At 41.0% G+C, this 25,275-nt stretch overlaps 1 protein-coding gene and 1 pseudogene across 2 annotated transcripts in view; one reads left to right on the forward strand and one right to left on the reverse strand.

The window, feature by feature from the left end:
- Window positions 1-25,275, reverse strand: part of Kitlg (KIT ligand) — a 93,631-nt gene that overhangs the window by 38,779 nt on the left and 29,577 nt on the right. For both annotated transcript variants that reach the window (XM_045152889.1, XM_004650161.2), the window contains exons 2-3: window positions 11,442-11,555; window positions 43-105 (exon numbers count right to left, since the gene is read on the reverse strand). In XM_045152889.1, coding sequence (XP_045008824.1) covers window positions 43-105; window positions 11,442-11,555 — 177 coding nt within the window. The remainder of the gene's footprint in view (window positions 1-42; window positions 106-11,441; window positions 11,556-25,275) is intronic.
- Window positions 3,998-4,144, forward strand: LOC123461947 (annotated as a pseudogene).

Raw genomic sequence — 25,275 nt, forward strand, 5'->3', positions numbered from 1 at the left:
TCCACTTCTAAAATGACCCTCAGAAGTGTGTAGATTACATACCAAAACGTCCATCCCGTTGACATATTTGAGGGCTATCATATAGTCTTTTGGAAGATTCGCCACCTACAAAGACCAATAAACAATAAATAAATAAATACAAAAAAAAATTCTCTCAGAAAATTCATATACTCATTTGATCATATTTACATTCTACTTCCCTTTGTAATCAAAAGCACCCCCAACACCCAAAGTGACAATATGCAAACTTTTGACTTCAAATTCAGCTATGGGTGGTTAGATAGTAAATTATTAAAAACAACCTACAAATTTTGATTTTTATCCCAAGTCTTGAAATTCCCGTTTAGGTCTATCTTTCAACTTGTTTCTAAAGGAATTCATAGTGAAGATTTTTTTTTTTTTTTTTTTTTTTTTTTTTTTTTGTCCATGGCTCTCTAGGCACAGACCTCAAAGTAATACGACAACATGAACAAGAAACCCGCTAGAAATGCAAATTCCCAGGCCACACCAGGTGTGCTGCCTCGTAGGTAAGAAGTTCTGTAGTGACTCAAACAGAGACTTTTGATCCTAAGTCAGTAACACTTTAATAGAACAAAGCTACTTTTATAAGAAACAAATATTTTGTAACTTCAATAATTTAGAGATACTTTTGTGATATAACTTAATCCACTTACCTCGAGTTGGACACTTGACATGCCTCAAATGTTTGCCTAGCTTCTTTCAAAGGTTTTAAAAAATGTCTAACACGTTTACAGCAATATTTCCAGCATAAGTAGATAAGCAATGGATGTGGAACCAGGGAATTTAAATCAATCTGAAGCATTTATAGTTTGGTTTCCTTCATTCATAAAGTAGAGGGCCCAGTTATGTATATCAAATAATTATTTCATAGTGTGAATGTACCAAGCCCATTCCAGGTATTCAGCCCACATTCTTTATTGAGAACTAGCCAGGAAAATGGTATCCAAGACATATAGCCCTTTGTTCTATACCTAAAAACCTCATTTCTTGGGCTGGAGAGATGGCTTAGCGGTTAAGGCACTTGCCTGCAAAGCCAAAGGACCTTGGTTTGACTCTCCAGAACCCACGTAAGCCAGATGCACAAGGTGGCACATGCATCTGGAATTTGTTTTCAATGGCTGGAGACCCTGATATGCCCATTCTTTTTTTTCTCTCTTGCTCCCCTTTTGCTTCATTCTCTCTCATAAATAAATAAATGAATGAATGAATGAATAAATAAATAAATAAATAAATACCTTATTTGTCCTAAAGAGAGCTCAACTCATATACGTGGTCGTAGGAGTAGGTCATCTCCTACAAGCTTTCTATAACACAAGCCACATGTAGCTTTGTTGTCTCAACAATAACTTTTTTAGAATCTAGAACAATTTGGTGAGAAAGGACACCTGGCAAAGCAGAAGCAGTCAGAGCAAGCCAAGATAGTCACTGGCCCATTGTAGACTTCAACTGACACACCTTGCTGGGCTGCTCTTTCTTCAATTCATGTGATGACAAAACAACAAAAGAGCCCAACATTTGTGGATTACTTACTATATGCCAGGTACTGGGCTCACTAAGACCCCAAGTGGTGTTATCATATCCTATCCTCAGATCTCTCTGACATTATACCTCTCTTTAATAGGTGAAGAAACTGGGACTGAAAGAGGTCAGATACCTCAACTAAAGTGTTTTAACCTCTAGGTGTTAAGTGTAGAATCAAGACCTCGCCCCACCTAGCAGAGGATCCCATGCCTTATGGTTCCACTGTTCATTTTCATCTCCTCTCACTCTTTCCTTGTCCATTAGAATAGACCCTAGCTAATTGTTTTATGTGGGAAATACTAAGTCTAGGCAGGCATGGAGGTGCATGCTTATATTATCCCAGCTCTTGGGTGTCTGGGTGGCCAGACAGTAGTTGAAAATTTCCTTTGTGCATCTCCAGATCTATCTTTATGCTCCATAAAAGAGCAGAATCCTCATTATCTATTGAAAGCGCACCTAAGCTGCTGCAGAAGGTGGCAGTTTTTATTTATTTTAGAGGTAACTATTATTCTTTTCATACTTAATTCCCTTCCTCTCAATCTTCATGCCATGTTTGCATAGTTTATTGTGTCTTCTGAATCTTTACCCCTCAAATTTGAAAGGCAACATGGTCACTTCACATATCCCTGCTTGCGAAGACACTCTGCACACCTCGGCAGGAGTGGAAGCAGGGCTCTGAGACAGAGCAAGTACTTTCTGTTCACAATGGGCCAACTGCGTAAATTAAAGCCATCCTGCATGGAGAAACACGGCAAGGTGCAAATGCTTTGAATACAAGCTGCTGGACAATCTAGCCCCTCATACTGACAAGCCTAACTTATATGATTTGAAAAGGTGCAAATATGGAATCAGCTGAATTAGTAGTTTTGAAACTTAGGATCACATTACATATCAAAAAAGAGAGAAAAAGCAAACGGCATGCTGGCCAATTTTAGTTGATAAGTATATATATAAATTGGTGTAAATAAACCTTACAAAACGTTTTCTGACCAGGATACTGAAATCTCCACCCTTTGTCAACTGAGCGATGTTATTTTCACATTGAGCCGACTTACTAATACTTGGTTTCTGTTGGGACTAACAAAAAGCTATTTTTGAATATTGCTTTACAATTTATAATAAGTTTTCAAATAGTGTGTGCTATAGCCCCATGAGATATATCTTATTAAGCCTATTTTACAAATGAGGACAGGGGAAGTGCGAGAGGTTAACTAGCCCCTCCAAGGTCAAAGGCATGGGCAGTTGCTACTGGAGAGAGGGAGCAAGCCTCTGATTTGTGGGATGGTCTTTTCATGAGATCAGTCTCCCTCAATGCTTTCTCGGTTTTCCTTGTCACCGCCGCCGCCCCCCCCCCCCCCCATTGCTTTCCAATTACCTTTAGAAGAGAATTTAAAAAGTTGAGTTGTAAATGTTTATGATCACATCATGCATTACTAGATTACTTTCTAAGCACATATAATATGTTGAATAGCATTGAGAAAGCACAAATGACCTTGTGATAAATCCAATGCATCTGATATCTATTGATCACTGTGGGAAGTTTTATAGAGGAAGCCTTGGATCTGGAAAACAGAAGATGTTTCTCAGAGGCGCAGAGTTTGCTGTTAAGGCCAACAGTACACGTTCTGGAAATAGAATGCTTATGTTGGATCCTGGTCCTGCCACTTGCTTTTACTCAATTCTGGGACAAGTTACTTCAACTGCTTTAGCTTAAATTTCCATATGTAAAAATGGAAATTAGAACAGACTCTATAAAGATTAAATAACTTACATAAACTACTAAGTGGTGCATTTTTGCAATCATGGTAAGTTTTAGGCTAGCCTGGTGTCACATACAACTGTCTCCAAAACCCAGGGTGGAGGGTAAGGGAAGGAGAAGGGAAAAAAAGGGGGAGGGAGATCTGGGGAGTAGAGGAATAAGTGCTCAGTCATGTTGTGTAAATAAGTGTCTATGAATAGTAAATGCAGTGGAATGGGGCAGATTAAATACAAAATGATTGTGTGTGAAGGCAAACAATTGAAAAATAATGGCATATTAGGGAAAAGATGTAAAACATATGCCAGGACAGCCACACTAGAGAGGGGCTAAGGGAGTCAAATGGAAGGTAGCAAGGTTCAATTGTGATAGCTCCACCATTAAAGCCTATGAGACACTTTGACTTTAGGCATATATCCTTTCCATGAATTTTCTACTTTTTTTGCCTGTCAGATAAAGTGGGTAAAGTATTACTACAGCTTAAGTTTGGTTTTTATTTCTCCTAAAAGCAGTGGCACAATCATAAATATACTAAGTAGGAAAGGAACATGGCAGGAAATTTGGGAGGAGTTGTTTGGTCAGAATGGGTAGGAGAAGGGAGAGAATAGAGGCAGGCAGGTCAGAAGACTACTATGAAAGTCCTGAAGGTGTGTTCGACATTTATGCAGAAACCGGATGTCTCTGGAAAATCAGGAATTGAGCCTCTTACTGCTTACCGCAGGCTGTGTGTTCTTATACTGACTGTATAGAAAGAGGAGGCAAAGTAAACCTAACCCCAAGAACACCCCAAGAACACCCCAGCCTGAGCCACTGTGCCTGGTCTGTACTGTGAATGGGGAGATATGGGGAAAAAAAAAAAGAAAATCAGGAATTGGTCTAGATTCCCCAGAGGTATTCTGCTGGTAAGGAACTAAGACTATGTACTTTGAAAACAAATCTATCCTACTAAAATGAGTTTAGAGAGGAAACAAACTTAATTAATGGGAAATTTTACCAGAAGCCAAATAATTCCTATGAGCTTTGATTTGGAGCACAAGGAAGTCAGTGGTATGCCAGGTTGTAATATGTCTAAAACTGCAAAAACAAGTCAGTGGATGAAGAAATGGCTTGAGTAGAAGGTTCCATTTCCCATCTTCAGTGAATGTCTGGGCACTGACAATACCCAGTGACACGGGGAGGGGGGGGGCGAAACAGCAAAGGATAACAGCATTCAGAAATACTCAGAAACCATGCCAAAACAAAGTCTTGGCACGTCGAGCTGGCACAGGCAGCTGCCCAGCCCCCACAGGTATTTGGACTCAGGAAAAAGAATGCAAAGTCAGAACACCTAAGTCCATCTGTAGGTCATTGATCTTAAAGGTCTGGCTCTCAAGATTCAAATGTCATTGAGGTCCCCAAGTCTCAGGAGATCAGCAGTTCTTCAGACACCTGTGGGAAGATACCTAGTCTCCTCTCTCCAGAGCCCACCGGATGTCGAGCCTCGGTAGTCAACACATCTGTCATTCATTGCTCACTCATGTACAGAACTTTGTAGACTTCACAAATACTACAGGAAATGCTCTTGTGTCTTTGGTAATAAGCCACTTCCCCATTAATCCTGACTAAAATTCTAACTAACCAACCAGCTCAATTACTTTTGGATTTTAATGGTAGCTGGGTGGCCTCTTTTTTAAAATAACACAATTAATGATTGAAAAATTAAGATGATGAGTCTAGAAAACTTGCGATATCCTTTTCCACTAGTGGATACCCTTGTTTCCTTTCAGATATTTCATAATGCTATGGTTTGAATACAGCTTGTCTCCTCCACAAACTCACATTCATATTTAAATGCCATTGTGAAATAGAGTGGGAACAAGATGATCCTTTAAGAAGATTCTACCCTTGTGACTGTGGATCTATGCAGTTAGTGGGTTAATGGGCTCTCTTGAGAATATGTCTGTTATATAAGCTAGTTTGCCCATTCCCTCCTGCTCCCTCCTGCTGTGTGATACACAGAGTTGCCTCAGTATTATGCCACAGAAGGCATCATTAAATGTAATCTTTTGACCTTGGAATTATAAGCCAGTTGAGTCTTATAAAGTGTCTAGGCTGTGATATTATATTATTAACAATAGAAACATACTAAACACAACTATACATTTTATAATAATTCCAATCAAATAGCTATAACTGAGCTTCTGACTAATCACATGAAGATAAAGAAACTACTACTTGGGAAATAAAGTTCAATATATTACCATATCATTCACAAACTTCAATTGAAACATCTAGCTACTATGAAGACTTTACAAATTGTGAACTGGGATCTTGTGCTCCAAAGACAGCAAGTGACAGGCTCAAACAAGCACTTGGCCCTCTGTTCCCCAGATAATGACAAGTCAGGCTGCTCATCACTAGGTCCCAACTTCCCACTCAATAATCTAGGGGCAAAAATAATTTCCTCACAGGGCTATGAAAACTCAAGAGTTCAATAAGCCGTGCATGGTGCCTGGATACTCATACCATTGCAATTGCTTTAGAAAGTCAGGGAACTGGCAACATCCTACCTAAGTGATTTCTTCTATAAATAAAGAATAATTGTTTTCTTGTGATTATGCTTAGTCATATAACATGCCGCCTACACTTTTGTGAGTTTCACTATTAACAAAGTTCTCCCTTTTATTTACATATCAAATGTCCTTTCTTAAAACACCAAATGCCCTAATTTTAATAATTTAATAATTTAAATAAATTTCTACCTGCTACAAAAACAGACATTAAAATGCTCAATATTGCAAATAATTAGAAATAAACTTTAAAAACCTTAACATAACTATTTGTATAACAAACTATTGCCAGTTAAAGGCAACACATTGTGTAAGACTTTTTAATTTTTTTTTTGTTCATTCTTATTTATTTATTTATTTTGAGTGTGGCAGAGAGAGAGAGAGAGAGAGAGGGAGGGAGGGAGAGAAAGAAAGAAGAGAAGAGAAGAGAAGAGAAGAGAAGAGAAGAGAAGAGAAGAGAAGAGAAGAGAAAGGGCACACCAGGGCTTCTAGCCACTGCAAATGAACCCAAGACTCATGTGCCCCTTTGTGCATCTGGATAATGTGGGTCTTGGGGCATTGAGCCTCAAAGTGGGGTCCTTAGGCTTCATAGGCAAGAGCTTAACCACTAAGCCATCTCTCCAGCCCAAGACTTCTTTTAAAGAGTGGTTATGCATAAGTCATTATAAAGAAAGCTTCTTATTCTTCCAGACTTGGGGATATTCAGAAACTCCTGATGCAAAGGTAATTCAATTTGAAAAACATACTATTTGAGAAAGAATACAAACCAAACTTAATCACAGCTGCCCATTGAAAGATCAAAAATTTGTTATCTGAGGATATGTTCATCACATTTTGGGATATTACTCTCTAGGGTCAAGTATTAATACAAAACCAACTAAAAATAAGTATGTACCACAGGGACAACCGTGAGCCAAGAGCTCCTTCTTCCAGCCTATGTTACTGGTTTGCAGATTTAGCCTGGCAATGAAGGAGAAAGATCATCATAAATTACACATAAAGAACACGTGGGGAAAACTCGTGTGAACCAGTTCAGTATCTGGATTCCATATGCTGACCAATATTAAAAGCTGCATCCTAACCATCCCTAGGTCTAAGTTGTTTTGAAAGTCCAGTTCACCAATTTCCCAGATACTTGAGACTTTCCTTAGGTACGTCTGAGTTTGCCATTTAAAACAAGTCTTGCAACATTTTTCAGAAACAAAGCAAAATGTTCTGTAAATAGATGAACTATTATGTTAAGTAAACATACCAAAAGATTTCAAATAAAAGCCATGGGGACCACAGTACAAAATGTCCAAGAAGAAATTGAAAAGAAAGAAAAGCCATAAATCATGTGCTTCTGGGACATGAGAATCGCCCTGAAGACACACACTTTATATTTGTGGGTGCAGTGCAAGTTACCACCTCCTGTAAGGACAGAAACGGTAGAGAAGGCAAAGGAATGATCTCCGTTACAGAGACTGCTCTGAGCACAGAGTAAAACCATGCTGCCTGCTCACGTTCTTCCTCAAGAATGAAACGTGCCAAGGTTATGTCTGCAAAGCAGATTCATGTGAGTCCATGCAGTATCCTTCAGCCCAGGCATGACCGATTTATTCTAATAGGTACAACTTGAAATAATATCATTCTGAAATAAAGTAATGTCAAGCTGAAAAAGGCTGCCAATGTTCTTTAATTTCATAGATCTTCTCTTTGGGTCCCAGATGTCTCTCAGAAGGACTGAAACTTACACACTCATCTCATGAATGGACATGAAGGAGAGAGACAAGTACAATTCTGAGTTCTATGCCCACACTACTCTGTGAAGTGGTAAGAATACTTAAAAAAAAAAAAATTGGGCTGAAGGGATGGCTTAACAGTGAAGGCATTTGCCTGAAAAGCCAAAGGACCCAGGCTCGATTCCCCAGGACCCACATTAGACAGATGCACAAGGGGGTGCATGCGTCTGGAGTTTGTTTGCAGTGGCTGGAGGCCCTGGCACACCCACTCATTCTCTCTCTCTCTCTCTCTCTCTCTCTCTCTCTCTCTCTCCCTCTCTCTCAAATAAATAAATAAATAAAAATGTTTTAAAATTTTTAGCTGTGTGTGTGCACACATACACATGTGTGTGTGTGTGCCTGTGCACACCAAGGTCTCTTGCTCCTGCAAATAAATGCCCATCTGACTTTACATGGGTGACTAAGGAATTAAACCCAGGACCAGCAGGCTTTGTAAGCAAGTGTCTTTGCCCACTGAGCCATCTCCCTAGACCCAAGAACTCTTGATCATCTACATTCCTTATTTTGAAAATCAGAAAACTATATCCTATAAAGATTTCATCATCTGTCCATGGTCAGCCAGCTCATAGTCAAATAACATAATATATGGCCCAATTTCTATCAAGATGTTTGGTCTACCACTTTTTAAAGAAATTCTGCAATTATCTATTTTCAAAACACCTCAGCAGTCACTCCTGGTGCTTGAATTAGCAAGGTTAATGAGTTAGCATAGAGAATATTTAGCATTTTTTCAACTACAAAAAAAAAAAAAAGACAAAACCACTGTAAGCATTATGGAAGAAGCAGACATGTGTGTTAGTGATTGGCTACTGCTATGCCAGTCAGAAGCACTAAGGTTCCGACAGCTCACCTCCAGGAGCTGAAACTCAGGGTCTCAGTGATGTCCTCCCATCTATGCCTCCAATCAGCTCCCTGGGAGACACTGATGTGTGCAGGCATGCATGCATGTGTATATGTGTGCATATGTGTGGAGGACTGGAAATGGACATGGGATGTCTTCCTCAGTAGCTTTCTACTTTATTTACTGACACAAACTCTCTTACTTAATGACAGAGCCTGAAGATTCAACAAGTCTAATCTCAGGGGTTGTTTTTGTACTTTTCTATTTTCTCCTTTATAAAATACAAGTTGTGAATTGTGTAGGTCTTTATTCAATGACAAAGGATCTCCCGAGTCCTACTTTTTATTAACTTGACTTATTTTCATGTGTCTTGACAAAGAATATTGTCCAAAGAAAACATACAATTTCACTAGAGAAACTCTTAAAATTATTTTTCCCCTGAGTCAAGTGCTGGAAGGAGGAAAGCCTTTTGGGTATGTTTTTATTTTCAAGTTTAGTGATTTGACATTTGCCCTTAGAGTGAGCCATTATATTTTACTGTCAATACTAACCCTTTCTGGTCATTTCTTCTTTCTTATCTCATTAATGCTTTCTGCCATCTCTTAATCTATCAACTAGTCAGTAACAAGCTGTAATAAGCAGGTGGTTAAAAACAACAAATATAGACAAAGCTTGTAATAAAAGTTGATATTTAAGTAGGATCAAGATCTTAGTCTCTACTGGTTTTCTTTCCATAGTACTAAGCACTAAGCCTATAAACATGAGCACTGGGTATCACAAGTGACTGTGATGCTCATCAGAGCGGAGCCTATCCTTTCTCCAGTCCGCCGACAAACATTCGATGAACTTAGTGTGGTGTCACACACCTACAATTCCAGCACTGGAAAAATGAGGCAAGAGGACCAGCTATATAACATCTCCCTATCTCAAACAAAACAAAACAAACATACCAAAAACAACAACAACAAAAATGCCTAGATACTTGGATTTGGGACTAGTGAGGTAGCTGCATGGTAAAGTCATTAGCAGGCACAGTTCAATCCCTAGCACACACACACACACACTAAATACTAATTAATTATAATAATGATACTGAAATAAAAGTAAAGAGAAAATTTAAGAAAGGATAACAAAACTGAATGAATGAACATCTTCCACACAAAATGTAAACACATGCAGTCTTCTTAATGCTGTTTCATAGGTCAAAACCTAGTAAGAAATTTGAAAAAAAAAATAGGACCATAATCTATGTTTTAAAAAGCTACTTCTCACTTTCCCCCCCATACCTCTGTATTCAACAATGAGCAAAATAGACAGTAGGCAAAGGTTATATTGTTTCCTTTGCCCACTAGACCTTCAAGTGCAGCAAAAATCCTTTCCTTTTTATTTGTTTGTCTTTCAGTGCTGGGGATCAAACCCAGGGTTTTGTGAACACTAGGCAAAGAATTCTTCTAAATCTAAAGTATCTTGATGTTGTAAGAAACATGCACCAATCATATGTGCATGTTTGTGTTGCACATGTTTATTTCTTCAGTGAAGCTAAGCTAGCCAGACCTCAACTTCAAACTTCAGTTTCTGTTTTCAAGGTCTGCTATGAGCCCTAAACAAAACATATGCCCAGAAACGCTCTTCCTCCAGTCCATAGTTTCTCACCTCAATAAAAAGTTTTCTCACCATTTTTTAACACTTCTAGGATTCTCTAGTGTATTTTCAAATCATTGAGTGCCACCTAACTAAGGAATTTACAAAACTATGCCTCAAACTTTGTTCATTTGGATTTTTCTTTTTTTTTTTTTAAGACATTGTCACCATATCTAGAGTGTCCTCAAACTTTTGATTCTCCTACCTCAGCCTCTTGAATCCCAGGATAACAGCTGTGTGTTACCATGGCTAGCTCAAACATGTTTGATTTTGAATTAATAGTTCAACTGAGTATTAAAATGATCTCTAAGCCTGGAGAGTTGGGGAGAGTGTGTTTCAGGTATATTATGCTCTGCCTGATGTGAGTTTTAAAGAAAAGACTGAGAAGGAAGCCAGGAAGTTGGCAGTGATGTAGCAATGTGGGTGCAAAGTGGCTTTCACTGTGGGACTTTCCAACATGACAAACACAGGTGAGTCCGCTTCGTGGTCTGGGGAAGAACAAAATCACAACTCCCGCTACGCTCTCCGGGGCAAACCCCACGCCTGCGCTGTCTCTGGGCTGCTGCGGCGACACTTCGGAGAAGACTGGAAGGCAGGGGGCAGCGACGCACGTACAGCGCCCCGCCTGCTCAGGAGGTGATGGGACAAGCTGCGACGCAAGTACAGCGCCCCGCCTGCTCAGGAGGTGATGGGACAAGCTGCGACGCACGTACAGCGCCCCGCCTGCTCAGGAGGTGATGGGACAAGCTGCGACGCAAGTACAGCGCCCCGCCTGCTCAGGAGGTGATGGGACAAGCTGCGACGCACGTACAGCGCCCCGCCTGCTCAGGAGGTGATGGGACAAGCTGCGACGCAAGTACAGCGCCCCGCCTGCTCAGGAGGTGATGGGACAAGCTGCGACGCACGTACAGCGCCCCGCCTGCTCAGGAGGTGATGGGACAAGCTGCGACGCACGTACAGCGCCCCGCCTGCTCAGGAGGTGATGGGACAAGCTGCGACGCACGTACAGCGCCCCGCCTGCTCAGGAGGTGATGGGACAAGCTGCGACTTGCACATTCGTATGCAGCAGCCTCTCCAGGCTCTATCACTGACGGTGACTGAGGGGACCAGACCAGCAAGGAAACAAAGTCACCACAGCGGTGCACGGGGAGGTAGCTTTACCAACCTGTCCTCCATGGTCTTATGCCTCCATCTGCTCTCTAGAATCACGTGAGAATAATTCAGTAACTCCTTGTCTTGGAAAACGACAAACTTGGAGCAAGATACACTTACGTCTGTGATCACCAAACACCGGGAATAGTCATGGCCGCTGAGAAGCATTCCTTACTTACCAATTTTGTGATGTCCTTTACATTATCAGTCACAGGGTTCCCGCAGATCTCTTTACTTTTGACAAGAGGATTAAGCAGGAGCAGTTGAAGATAAATGCAAGTGATAATCCAAGTCTAAACAAAAATAGAAACAGTTCTTGGTGTTCATGAGTCAAAACCTATAGTCATGCACACTATGAATATCTTATGCCACATATGGAATAGATAAAACTATCAGTACGTTTTTAAAGCAACTGGCAGGCTGATGAGATTGCTCAGTGGTTAAAGCACTTGTTTGCAAAACCTGCTGGCCCAGGTTCAATTTCCCAGAATGCATATAAAGCCAGAGCCACAAAATGGTGTATACTCTGTACATTGTCTATGGCAGCAAGAGGCCCTAATGATACATTCTCTCCCTCCCTCCCTCTACTTCTCTCTCTCTCTGTCTCTGCTCATAAATTAATAAGCAAACAGATGAATGAATAAATAAATAAATATAAACTTACTGGCTTAAATACAATTCCATGCTAATCATTCAAACTGTTCTCTCCAAATTTTTTAAAAAAACTAAACAATCCTTGTTAAAATCTTGTTCTAATTATTCTTTCAATGACTTAACTGCTAGTGTTGCTTGAAAACTTCCTGTAGCCAATATCTTAATGGCAATTAGAGGTGAACTTGTAGCAACATGTGAAGGAATTATCACTTCATGTGATTTCTTTAAAAAAAAAAAAAAAACTAGGGAATGCACAAAATTCATACCTTAAGGCTCCAAAGGAAACCACTTTCTACTTTAAGTGAGGACTGCCTGGCAAGCAGCAGCCCGACCCTGAGCGGTGCTTTCATCCGATCCTTTAAAGCAGCGCACCAGGCTACAGTGAGGTCGAGAACTGCATTTCTAGATCTAAGGCAGAATTTAACCTATTTCTCAGACAGCAAAAGAATTGTTGTGCGGAATCAGTGTTCTAGCCACTAACTAAGGAAAAAGTATTTCCATATGTAATAGGAAGATAATTCTGAGCCCTAGCAAAACGTTGTCCCTGCGTGTGTGTACACGCATACACCTGTGAGAAAATAACACAATGCATTATAGTTATTTAATGCATATCTTATTTTTCTTTCTTATACTACATTGTAGAGTTTTAAGAACTTGAGCATCAGATTTATTTTTTTTCAAGCACCCATAGAACACATTACAGACAGTATTACCTTGTCCATACTAATCTCTTAAGAATTTGCTGGATAAATCTGTGGCCAAGAAGTCTATATCCTAATAATCTAATCCAATGACTATTTATTGATCACACATCTTGAGACAGGCATTGCAAGAGTCACTAGGGAAGCAAAGATGATGATGATGTCCTTGAAACTCAGAGGCAGGTAAATACATTAATCCCACAGCCTGTGATATGCTTTGTGAAACCCAGAGCAGAAAGCAATTAATCAACTAATCTTAAGGGAGAAAAAACAATGGCAAGAATGTAATGCCAAGAAAAGCCAGAAAGCAAATATGACTCTGGCTGGAGTTTGGAAAACACGAGCTAGCAAATGAAGGAGGAAATATGGCCATTCCAGAGTGGGGGGGGGGGACATAGAAATGTGAATATATTTTAAAATATGTGATTTCCCTTATGAGCTAACATTTATCTGTGGCATTTTAAAATCACACAAAAGCCCAGGTGCACATGACTGAAATCTTTCTTATTTGTGTGGCTCCCCATATGCTAAAAGAACTGAATTCTTTCAAGAGATATCTACATACTAGCTACATATAAAACTGGACCAAATGATGTGTTTTCATTTGCTAAAACTTCTAACATTGCAGTGCTACCTCTGCAGATATAAGGACTTACAAACAAAATTCAAGCCCTCTTACTCCTTTATCATTGTGGTCTGTTCTAGCAGTACTCTTGCTTAAACTAATTTAAGGCTACTGTGAGCATTGTGGAGCCACAGGCTTCATTATATCATCTCCTTTTGACCAAAATGAAGACCAAACTATGTAAATAATGTGTTTAAGAATTCCCTTGGGGAACAAACCTTACTTTCCCTTAATAACATAGTCTTCCTCCACATGTATTTATTAAATTATAGCATGCTTTTATACTGTATTTGCTAAGATGTAACTACCCCCGAGATATATTTCTTCAAGGCCCTCTATCCTGATAAGATTTGGGAAGCCTCCCTAGAGACCTTGATAACAGGCCAAACTTACTAATAATAAAAATTCTGTTTCTTGTCTTCCCCATGTGTTAAGCCTGGTATTGAATGACCCTAAGAAGGAAAAAAGAGGGAGACAGAGAAGATATAGAAAGAATGAAGGAAGAAAAGGAGGTAAGAAGGAAGAAAGGAAGGAGAAGTATTTGTTCACTTGTCCACTCAACAAGCATCTATTGAATATCTGTTGGTTGTATAGTATGTTACACACATTGCCCCAGATACCAAGGCTTTATCATGAACAAAAAGACACACTCCTCTGCCTTCACAAAGCTCACTTTCCTTGGGAATTGAACAACAAACAGGTGTGAATCTAGGTCATGGACTATGTCAAATGTTGGTAGGGTCTATGGGAAGATTAATCAGAGCCAGGTACATGGGGTTGAGATTACAGTGTTTACTCTGAGCTATGATCAGCAAAGATTTTAGGTTCATGTTGATAGTCATGAGACACCACAAGCTCCCCCAGCACCATGTACAGGACAGCCTTCCTGCCTCAGCTATGCTCTGCTTTACTGCACTTGACAGCCACTCACTCTTTACCAACCAAGGGTTGAGCCAGCCATGCACTGATCAAGTCTCAGTGCCATTCTTCTAACAGCTCTGATGATCCTAGCAGTTTCTTTTATCAGTAAAGTATTTTTGCCTAAGAAGTGTACCCTGAGCCAAGCATGGTGGCGCACACCTTTAATCCCAGCACTCGGGAGGCAGAGGTAGGAGGATCGCTGTGAGTTCGAGGCCACCCTGAGACAACAGAGAGAATTGTAGGTCATCCTAGACTGGAGTGAGACACTGCCTTGAAAAAAGAAAAGTGTACACTGCTGACTTGGACATAATGCTATTACACACAGTATAGTGTGAACATTAACTTTGCTTTGCACTAGGAAACAAAAAAGTTCATGACTCACTTTATTGTGATAATTTGCTTTATAGTGGTGGTCTGCAGTGGAACCCACACTGTCTCCACTGTACTGAACTTTAATGGAAGACTCAGGACAGGCGACAGAGAGCCCTCACCAAGACCTGTACCAGCAATTAAGTACCCCTTAATTATCGTCCCATGAGCTATGTGCTACCTACTAGCTGCCACTGCTTTCTCTTGGATGAAGGGTATAGACACTGTACACGTTTCTTTGGTTCTTGTTGCAGGGAGAGTGATAGGGAGGATCAAATTCACAGGCGTTCATGAGTCTAAGTAAAGGCTCTCAGAGAGCATTAACTGCTTTCCTTTCAGAGACGGCACTATGAACAGTCAGTATATTCTTTTTTTAAAAAATATTTTATTTCTATTTATTTATTTGAGAAAAGAGAGAGAGGCAAAAAGACAGAAAGAGAGAGAATGGGTGCGCCTGGGCCTCCAGTCACTGCAAACGAACTTCAGATGTATGTGCTGCCTTGTGCATCTGGCTTACATGGGTCCTGGGGAATCAAACCCGGGTCCTTTGGCTTTGCACGCAAGTGCCATAACTGCTAAGCTATCTCTTCAGCCCTATCAATATGCTCTTAATGCAGTAAATTAGATGGAGCTAAGATGATTCACACAGATATCAGTGGGAAAATATCGCAGAAAGAAAAGCTGGTGTCATAGTCCTAAGACCTATTAAAGGGATTGCCTTTTTTTATTTCTTGAATATTTTTATTTGAGAGACAGAGAGAGATGGAGAGAGACTGAGAGAGAGAGAGGGAGAGTATGAGAACACCAGGGTCTCCTGCCACTGCAAACAACTCCAGACACATGTGCCTCTTTGTGGCTTTATGTGGGTCCTACGGAATCAGTCCTGGGCTGTTGGGCTTTACCAGAAAGCACCTTTAACCAGTTAACCATCTCCCAAGCACATGGGATTGTGTTTATTTAAAGAACAAGAATAAACTATGTAGCCACAGAAACAGAGGCCAGAGAGAATGGGAAGGCCAGGTAAAGGAGGGCACTGCAATCCACCGTCCAGACCTGCTTGAATGAAGCAGGACTCACTGTAGGATGTTTAGCACATGAGGCATATGAATACACTCCCCCCCCCCAAAAAAAAAAGAAAGAAAGAAAGCAAAGCTTAATAAAAATTGTTCTGAGGCTTTGGGATAACAATAGGTCAAAAGAGATATTAATTAAATTCTCTCTATAATATAAGCAGGAAAGGATAGTAGCAGTGACCAAAAGTGCTTAGCTCAAGTCTGGACAGCTTCAGAAGGCTGAGCTGAGAGACCTCCAGACAGTGAGCATATGATTTGTGAGAAAGAGTCAAAGATGACTTCAAGGATTTGGACTGAACACTAAACGGATGAGATTATCATAAACAAACAGGAAGAATGCTGGGATAGAGAAGGTTTTAGGATAGGTCAATAAATTGTGAACGTAGGACTAAATTGTGACATCCTCCAAAGGTGACACCAAGTCAAGGTATTGGAATCTGGAGTTAGGAAGAAGTTTGGGCTAGAAATAGAAACATAATAGTCTTGGGGCTGGACAGATGGCTTAGCAGTTAAGGCATTTGCCTGTAAAGCCTAAGGACTCAGGTTTGATTCCCCAGAACCCACATAAGCCAGATGCACAAGGTAGTGCATGCATCTGGAGTTTGTTTGCAGTGGCAAGAGGCTCTGGCCTGATCATTCTCTGTCTCTCTCTCTCTCTCTCTCATAAATAAATAAATAGAAAAAAGTCTTAGAAAAATAAATGTGATAGTCTTCAATATATAAAATGGACTTTTAAGCAAAAAGAATGGATGAGATCACCCAGTGAGTAATTCTAAGTGCAAAAAGAATGGAAAACTGAGCATCCTACAGTGGTGCTACCTACAGATGTCTGGCAGAAGAGGGAGAATCCAAGCAGGAGCCAGAGAGGAAGTTATGATCAAAGGAGTAAGAGAAGCTCAAGTAAAACCAACAACAAGCAGTCAGGTGTGGTGTCGTATGTCTGCAGATCCCAGAATTTGGGAAGCTGAGGCAAGTGAGGAGAGTTTGAGGCCAGCCTGGTTACATAGTGGCACCTTGTCTCAATCACTCACACACACACACACACACACACACACACACACACACACACACACACGTTAAGGAGCTAGGGAAATGGCTCAGTTAGTTAAGTCCTTGCCTTACAACCATAAAGACCTTGTTCCTCAGCACCCCAGTGAAAGTCAGGCATGGTAGTGCCTGAAATTTCATGCCCCGAGGGTGGGAGGGGGTAGAGACAGGAGGATCCCAGGGGGTCTCTGGCTAGCTAGTCTAGCCAAATAGATGAGCTCCAGGTTCAGAAAGAGATCCTGTCTCAGAAAATCAAATGGAAGGCCTGGAAAGCTTTCTCAGTGTTTAAAGGTGCATGCTTTCACAGCCTGTTGGCCTAGGTAGAATTCCTAAGCCACCCACATAAATAAGCTAAAAGCAAAAAGTGGGGCTAAGATTCTGATTGTCATTTGAAGTAGCAAGAGGCCTTGGAACTTGCCTATATCCCACACCACATATACGAAGGTATACAAACACCTGCAAAAAATATTTTTTAAATAAACAAGGTAGAAAGAAGTGGAGGAAGACACTTGATTCAGCCTCTGGCTTCTACATGCACAAGCACCTGCACACATGTGTGCTTATATGCACACACATACACACACACACACACCACATACATATAAAATAAAATAAAAAAACAAGGAAAGCTGGAGAGATGGCTTAGCAGTTAAGGCACTTGTCTATAAAGCCTAAGGATGCCGGTTCAATTCCCCAGAACCCACACAAACCAAACGCACATGGTGACACATGCATTTGAATTCGTTTGCAGTGGCTAGAGGCCCCAGGATACCCATTCTTTCTCTCTCTCTCATAAATAAAAATAAATATATACTTAAAAACATGGAAATGAAAAGCAAGCTAAGGAGATCAAATTATGTCAAATGCTGATGATGGTCAAGAAGTATGATGAGGCTGAGAAATGATACTGGAGTGATTAACATGTGTTCTACCTATCACATCACAAAGTGTTTTTATTGAGACAGCATGGTAAAACACTACTTTGACAAGGGTTTAACAAAGTATAAAAACAGTAACTAGAAAGAGCATGAAACTCTTTCAAAGGTGAGCAAATTAATAAATATGTAAATAAAACAAAATGTAGTGGTGCCTGACAGGGAAGCTGGCAAAGTATTGACCATGTTAGGATGTCTGTGTGCTGCTGCAGATGACCCAGAGGGAGGGGCAGACTGGTGATGTAGGTCGGAAGAGATGGTTCTGCTAGACCAATGGCCTTGTGTGGACTAAGTGCGACAGACAGCTCCCAAAGTAGAGCACCTGGCTTGTTATTTTTTTTGCGTTGTTTTGTTTTGTTTTTGGAGGTAGGGTCTCACTCTGGCTCAGGCTGACCTGGAATTCACTCTGTAGTCTCAGGGCGGCCTCGAACTCTCGGCGATCCTCCTACCTCTGCCTCCCCAGTGCTGGGATTAAAGGCGTGCGCCACCACGCCTGGCCACCTGGCTTTTTAAATAGAAGAGTAGACACTAGAAGACAGGACATTGGAATGTAAGGGCAGTGGCTAAGAGTGCTGAGCAAGACAGCTAATAAAGCTATTTCTTGAACATACTATATACTAAGAATCTTGCATAGCTTAATATTTTAAAGATGACGTTGTGCTGGGAAGATGGCTCAGTGGTTAAAAAAATTGCTTGCAAAGCCTGCTGGCCTGGGATAAATTCCCCAATACCCACGTAGAGCCAGATGGACAAATTGGCACACGTGCTGGAAGTTCCTTTGCAAGGGCAAGAGGCCCTGGCATGCCATACTCATGCTGTCTGTCTTTCTCCCTCTCCATAAAATTAATTAATTAATTTTTTAAAAAAGAAGTTGAGGCACAGAGACTTCTGAGTCACAAAATCAGGATATAAACTCAGGTCTGTCCAATCCCAATACTTGTCCTAAGGACCCAGGTTCGATTCTCCAGTACCAATGTGTGGGTATTTATAAAGTTGGACTGAATGCTTTGTATTTTACATCATGTATTATTATCAGTTTATGGGGAACAGGGGCAGAATGTAGTGGTTTGATTCAGGTGTCACCCATGAACTTAGGCATTATGAATGCTGAATTCTCAGCTGATGGAGATTTGGTAAATTTACTTTTTCCCCATGAGCTGCTCTTGATTGGGTCATTTCTGCCAGCAGTATGAACCTGACTGCAACAGTAAAGTTGGTGCCAGAGGAGTAGGATTGCTAATAGATACAAGGCTGTGTGGTTTTGGCCTTTGGGAGCTGATTTTCAAGAAGAATGTGGAAGGATTTGAAATCTTGGCCTAAGAGACGCCTTCCAGTGCTGTAAGTACAACTTGATGGACTATTCTGGTCAGAGTTGAAAGACCTGAATGCAGTAAAACTAAGGACTGTGAGGTTTGGTTTAAGAGGGTGAGAAAGTGCTTTGCTTGGACTGGGCTAGATAGATGCAGTTAGTGTGAGAGGCTTGCTGTTATGTCCATGTCCTGAGAAGTTGTGCAAGATTGTAGAATATAGAAACAGACTGGTGTGAGCAGAGGGATATGGCACAGAAGTAAAATTTTGGGGCTGAAATTTCTACCCCTTCAGCTTCAATTATATGAGATTACAACCTTTGACATTGGGCCATATGACCCACACTGGGGCAACATGAAGAATGTAGACTCTTTTGAAGGGATCTGAATGCTCAAGGAGTGTCCTGTTCTTCAAAGTCTGCTTTATTCTCTCCTAGATTAGTAAATTGGCACCCTACCTGGTATTATGGAGCATAAGCAATGCAGCAAAGAGAGGGTCATTGAATTTGCAACACAGTCTTGTGTTTTGGAAATAGCTATGGGCAGTGTGAAGCAGGTTTGCTGGATGCTTGCATGGAGACCCGATTAAGCTGTGAGAATGGACTGTGGGTTGCAGTGGAGACCAAGTGGAGATATTGGGACCATGAGATAGCTGTTAAGGAGAGCTGAGAGCTGCAGGCCCCAGATGAAGTTTTCCAGGACTGTGAGTAGCCTAGCTGGAGGGGTGGAATTGGAACTCCAGACACTTGTTGCTGGTTAGAATTATCACACTTGGAGACTTGTCATTGACTAGAGGTGTTGGACTTAGAGCTACAGAGTTTGATGTTTGCCCTGTTTAAATATTGTATTGGTTGATTTTTTTTTTTTTTTTTGCTATGTCCAATGCCATCTTTTGCAGTGTGAATATTTATTCTGTATCATGGTGGGTTTTTTTTTTTTATATTTTTGGTATTTTTTCTTTCAATTTATTTATTTGAGAGTGACAGAGAGAGAGAGAGGCAGATAGAGAGCGAGAGAATGGGCGCACCAAGGCCTCCAGCCACTGCAAACAAACTCTAGATGCGTGTGCCCCCTTGTTCATCTGGCTAACATGGGTCCTGAGGAATCGAGCCTTGAACCAGGGTCCTTAGGCTTCATAGGCAAGCACTTAACCACTACGCCATTTCTCCAGCCCAATATTTTTGGTATTATGGCTCAGTTAAAAGATCTTGGAAGCCGGGTGTGGTGACGCACGCCTTTAATCCCAGCACTCCGGAGACAGAGGTAGAAGGATCACCGTGAGTTCAAGGCCACCCTGAGACTACATAGTGAATTCCAGGTCAGCCTGGGCTAGAGTGAGACCCTACCTTTAAAAAAAAAAAAAAAAGATCTTGGACTATGAGATGTTTGAACATCATTCGAATTGACAAAAACTGTGGGGACCTTTAAAGTTGGACTAAATGCATTGTATTTTATATCATGATGGTTATCAGTTTACGGGGGCCAGGGTCAGAATGTAGTGGTTTGATTCAGGTATTTCCTCATAAACTTAGGCATTCTGAACGCTAGGTTCCCAGCTGATGGAGATTTAGGAATTAACCCCTCCTGGAGGCAGTGTATTGTTGGGTGCAGGCTTATGGGTAATTATAACCAGTTTCCCTTTGCCAGTGTTTGGCGCACTCTCCTGTTGCTATTGTCCACCTCATATTGGCCAGGGCATGATGTCCACCCTCTGCTCATGCCATCATAGAGCTTCCCCTCAAGTCTGTAAGACAAGATAAACCTTTTTTTTTTTTTTTTTTTTTTTTGGTTGGGTGATTGCTGCCAGCAATGCGAACCTGACCGCGACACCATGTATGCCAGATACACATGGCAACACCTGCGTCTGCAGTTTCTTTGCAGTGACTAGAGGCCCTGGTACACCTGTTCTCTTTCTCTCTCAAATAAATAAATAATGTGTATTTTTTTAAAAAAGACCCACATGCTGTCCCAATCCTTCCAAAAACCCATTAGATCACTTGTGAGTATGTTAATGGCATATCTCTAAAACTTTAATAGTTTTGTTAATACCGAACATATGGAGACGTGTTTGTTCCATATTCCATGCGAAGGTGATATTCCACATTATTCAGATGATCATACACTTCAGTATATGCCCTTTGATAGTTCCTTAAAATATATTGAAACAGGTTGCCATAACAATTGTAAAATAATTGCACCTGCACAGCCTCAAATTTTGTCAAATATAAATGTTGATGAAGATATGTTTTTGCTCATTTTATAGAAACCTATTTGCTTAAGATTAAAATTAAATCTGTGTAAACCAAATTGTTACTGAAAAGGTCTCACTACACAGGCTAACGAGGAACTCACTCTGTAGTCCCAGGCTAGCCACCAGCACGTAGAGATCGTCCTGCCTCTGCCTCCTGAGTGCTGGGATTAAGGGCATGCACCAGTAGGCATGGCTCAGGATAAACAAAAATTCTTAAAGCACTTTAGAGCTATTAAAATTGAGGAGGGGTGGCCACTGAAAATTAAGTACATATGAAAATGTCATTAAAAAAGAAATCAGGCCAGGTGTGGTGGCTCATGCCTTTAATTGAAACACTTGGGAGGCAGAGGTAGGAAGATCGCTGTGAGGTCAAGGCCACTCTGAGACTATAAGGTGAATTCCAGGTCAGCCTGAGCTAGAGCAAGGCCCTAACTTGAAAAACCAAAAAAACAAAAGAAAGAAAGGACACAACGAAATAAAGAAGTATTGATATTAATATTGATTTTTTTGTTTGTTTGTTGTTTGAGACAGAGTCTCACACAGTTGAGGTTCACCTTGAATCACTTGTGATCCTCCTGCTTTGGCCTCCCAAATGCCGGGGTTATAGGTGTGCCCCACCATGCCTGGCTTTTAAATAAACTACATTTCTTTGGTTTTTTGGAGCACTAGGAATCAAGCCTTAAGCCTCATATATTCAAGGCAGAAAATAAAGACTATGTAATACTGCATTGTGGAAACATAACAAATTTTATCCATTTACCCAGTCACTTGCCATGGATGGGCATTCACACTGTATTAACACAACAGCAGTGTATTAAATTTTCTTGGGTAAGTGTACTTGATAATTCTAGGTCAGATTCTCTTCCTGCAATTAAATGTATTAAGCATTTTCATCAGTCATTCCAATACCAAAAAACATTACAGATAAACTCACGTAATATAATTTTGCATATATTTAAATTAAGGTCACCTTGTGAGAATCCTACAGTTGATTCTGCCATACCTGCACCTCAGGGTGGAGGAGCAATGAAGTGAGAAGCACGTAGAATTCTTCACAGCCATGGTGAAGCCTCCATCACCAATATTCTCAAACACAGCAGGAAGGCAGAGCCTACTTCTTTATATGGGAAAGGTTTTAGGACTCATTATTCTACAAGACGTGTGAGTCCACACACTTCCCTGACTTACTGAACCGTTAGTAGAAATATCAACCTTGCCTTTCTTTTGGTGATTCCAGTCCATTAAACAAAGGGAACTTACACGCCATGTCAGCCATGTCATTATGACACCAAGTTACTGTGTTTGTCTGAATGACTGTTGTGAAGTATTTTAGTAAGTGACAATCATTACAGGCAACATATTCTTATTGCCAATGCACATAATTTCTAGCCTCCCAGAGGCTCTCTATTTTGTGACCCATGAGTCTATTAGGCTTGCTCATGAGAGCTTTGGTGAAGGTTGTCTACAGAAGCATGCAACTTCTCAGGAGGTAACAACTGAGGAAAATACGTGTTTCTCCCCTGAAGAATTTTTCCCCTTTTTTTCTCTTTTTTTTTTTACTTTTCTATTGACAATTTTCATATATATACACAATGCATTTTTCTCATAATCCCCCTCAGTACCATTTCCTGATCCCCTTTCCTCAGGCCCCTGATTCCCTGTGAAGACTTTCTTGACGGAGAGTGAACACAGTACGTGTCCCATACATCAAGGGAACACCCAGCAGGGAGTAGTAACTGGCCCACGCATGCTCACCTCTTAATCTTGGAGTTTAGAGGACATATCACCGTGTCTGATTGGATGGACCATGCAGATATGATAAACCCAGAGGCCTGTGGATGGGATACAAGCTTGGACTCTTGGGCCCAAACTTTTCATCTGAATCCTTAAAAATGGAGATCCTTTCCTGGCTCTGATCAGAGAGATAATGACATGAGTAGGTCTCAACTCACCACAGCTGGCATTGAAAAAGTGGGAATGGGCCTGGAGTTAGGGAATGAGGTGGCTTCTAGAAGCTAGAAAAGGGAAGGGAGTGGATTCTTCCTTAGAGACTTTGAAGAGAAATACAGCACATCAGTGTCTTCACTTACAATCTCCAAAACTATAAGGTAAAATATTCATAATGTTTTAATTTCCCTGAATTGGCATTGATTTTTATGGTTACTGCAGAAAAATGAAATGGACGTCAGTGAGCAGGTCCATTAGTGAGAAGGTGTGAAGGGAGTGGCGTGGTGACGGTCACGCTGTTCTGGGGGAGGACAGAGAAGGGAAGCTGCCTCAGCCAAAATTCCTGCTCCTCGACCTCAGTGTGAAGCAGGGAAGCTCAGCTTTTATTATGTTTGACTTACTCACATCTCAGAGTGAGAATTTGTTTGAACAAAGGTTTCCAAGGGCAAGGAAACACACACACAGAGAGAGAGAGAGAGAAAGAAAGAGAGCTCCTTTGAGTGCCTTACTTATGTGTGTGACCTCAAACAAATCAGTACCTCCTCTGCAGTACCTACCAATTCATCATCCCACAGAATTTGAGGAAGAATTTTCTGTCTCATCTATTTTAAGATTTGCTGGTGAGAAGCAGATGAAAAACCATTCAAACCAGAGAAGGTATGCATTGTGAGCTTTATGACCTTGAGCCGGCCTGGGTGAGAAAGACCTCCCAAAGTCTAGACATGGTGTGGATGCAACAGCTGCTCAGGCAAAAGGATTGCTGTGAGTTCACTGCCAAGCTGATCTACAAAGATGAGTGTTTTGCAAATACACGCACATACACACACACACAGAGAGAGAGAGAGAGAGAGAGAGGTGGTGATGGGAGAATGTTTGAGTAAAATAGCTTGAGGAAGGACTTCACAGAGTGAGTCATCTGTGAACATTGTTATTTTATGTATTTAGCTATCATATACGACATATTGTTTGAAGTACTTAGGGCATGAGAGGATGACCTTGAGTACACGGTACTCAGCTGATGGCTTTCAGTGCCGTGCCCACTGATTTCTTAGTTTTCAACTGCATTGAAGGCAGTTGCAGCTAACAGACAGTTCAGTGAGGTGTGCCAACACAGCAACAAATTGCTATCTAGCTATCTTCATTTTCTTTCTGGATGCGGGTGCCCCGCTGTGTGGGTGTGCACACAGACGCATGCACACACCCCCGGGGAGATAACAAGTGCCTAAGCAAAATGTCCCTTCTGTGTAACTTTACTCTAAATGTATCGTTTCAACTTGGGTAGTCATCTTGCTGGGGGGTTCTGTTTGTTTGTTTGTTTCTCTGTAACACTCTCCGCATCTGGATGACATTTTTCTCTGGCTACTTTGTTTTGGTTTGCTACAGCTATTCTCTCTAGGTCATGCTTCGTGTGTGATAACCTCTCAGTTCAAGATAACCTTTCACTGCACAGACACATGAAAAGAATCATACCATACCAACAGTAGTTCTCCACGTTTTGTATTTAGAGGCATGGATCAAAAGCATCCCCTACATACAGCCCAGGAAATGCAAGATTGCAATAATCCCTTTCATGGTTAAAAGTTGCTTTCAAATTATGGGCATGATGGGGGAGGGTGAACATGAAAAGTTTGTGCACTATAAGGACTAAATCATACAATAGAATCAGGTCTGGTAGACGGAAGTGCCAGTGACTAAAATTTACACTCCATTAAAAATGACAGACCATGGGTCCTTCTTTGACAGCAGGGTTAACGATAGCAGGTTGTACCAGAAAAGTACCTCAAACAAGGGGGAAAAGTCACAAAAAGCAAAACTCTCACATTTGTTGAGAGCTGTTCTAACAGACTACACTGGAATAGTTCTCTAATTACTAATGGCCCAGAACACAGAGCTTTCCTTACAGTAAAAAGCCACAGTCCAGGAATAGGGGCTCCAGGTCCCCCTCAAGCGTACTTGCTGGGACCATGAGTTGTAACACAGGAGTCACACCATGGCTCCATCTGTGCTGCAGTGGAAGTTAACATGCACAGGGCCCAGGAACATCAGGGAGTATAAGGCTGTGCACGAAACCCGAAGACCCCAAGTTTGTGAACTAAGAAAATAGAAACCCTCTTTGCTACGTATGTGAGAAAGAATTTTTAAATATACGTTACCAGGGTCCACATTACAGACTTCACAAAGTC

The sequence above is a fragment of the Jaculus jaculus genome, chromosome 6 (assembly GCF_020740685.1).
Source record: "Jaculus jaculus isolate mJacJac1 chromosome 6, mJacJac1.mat.Y.cur, whole genome shotgun sequence".
Taxonomy (NCBI): domain Eukaryota; kingdom Metazoa; phylum Chordata; class Mammalia; order Rodentia; family Dipodidae; genus Jaculus; species Jaculus jaculus.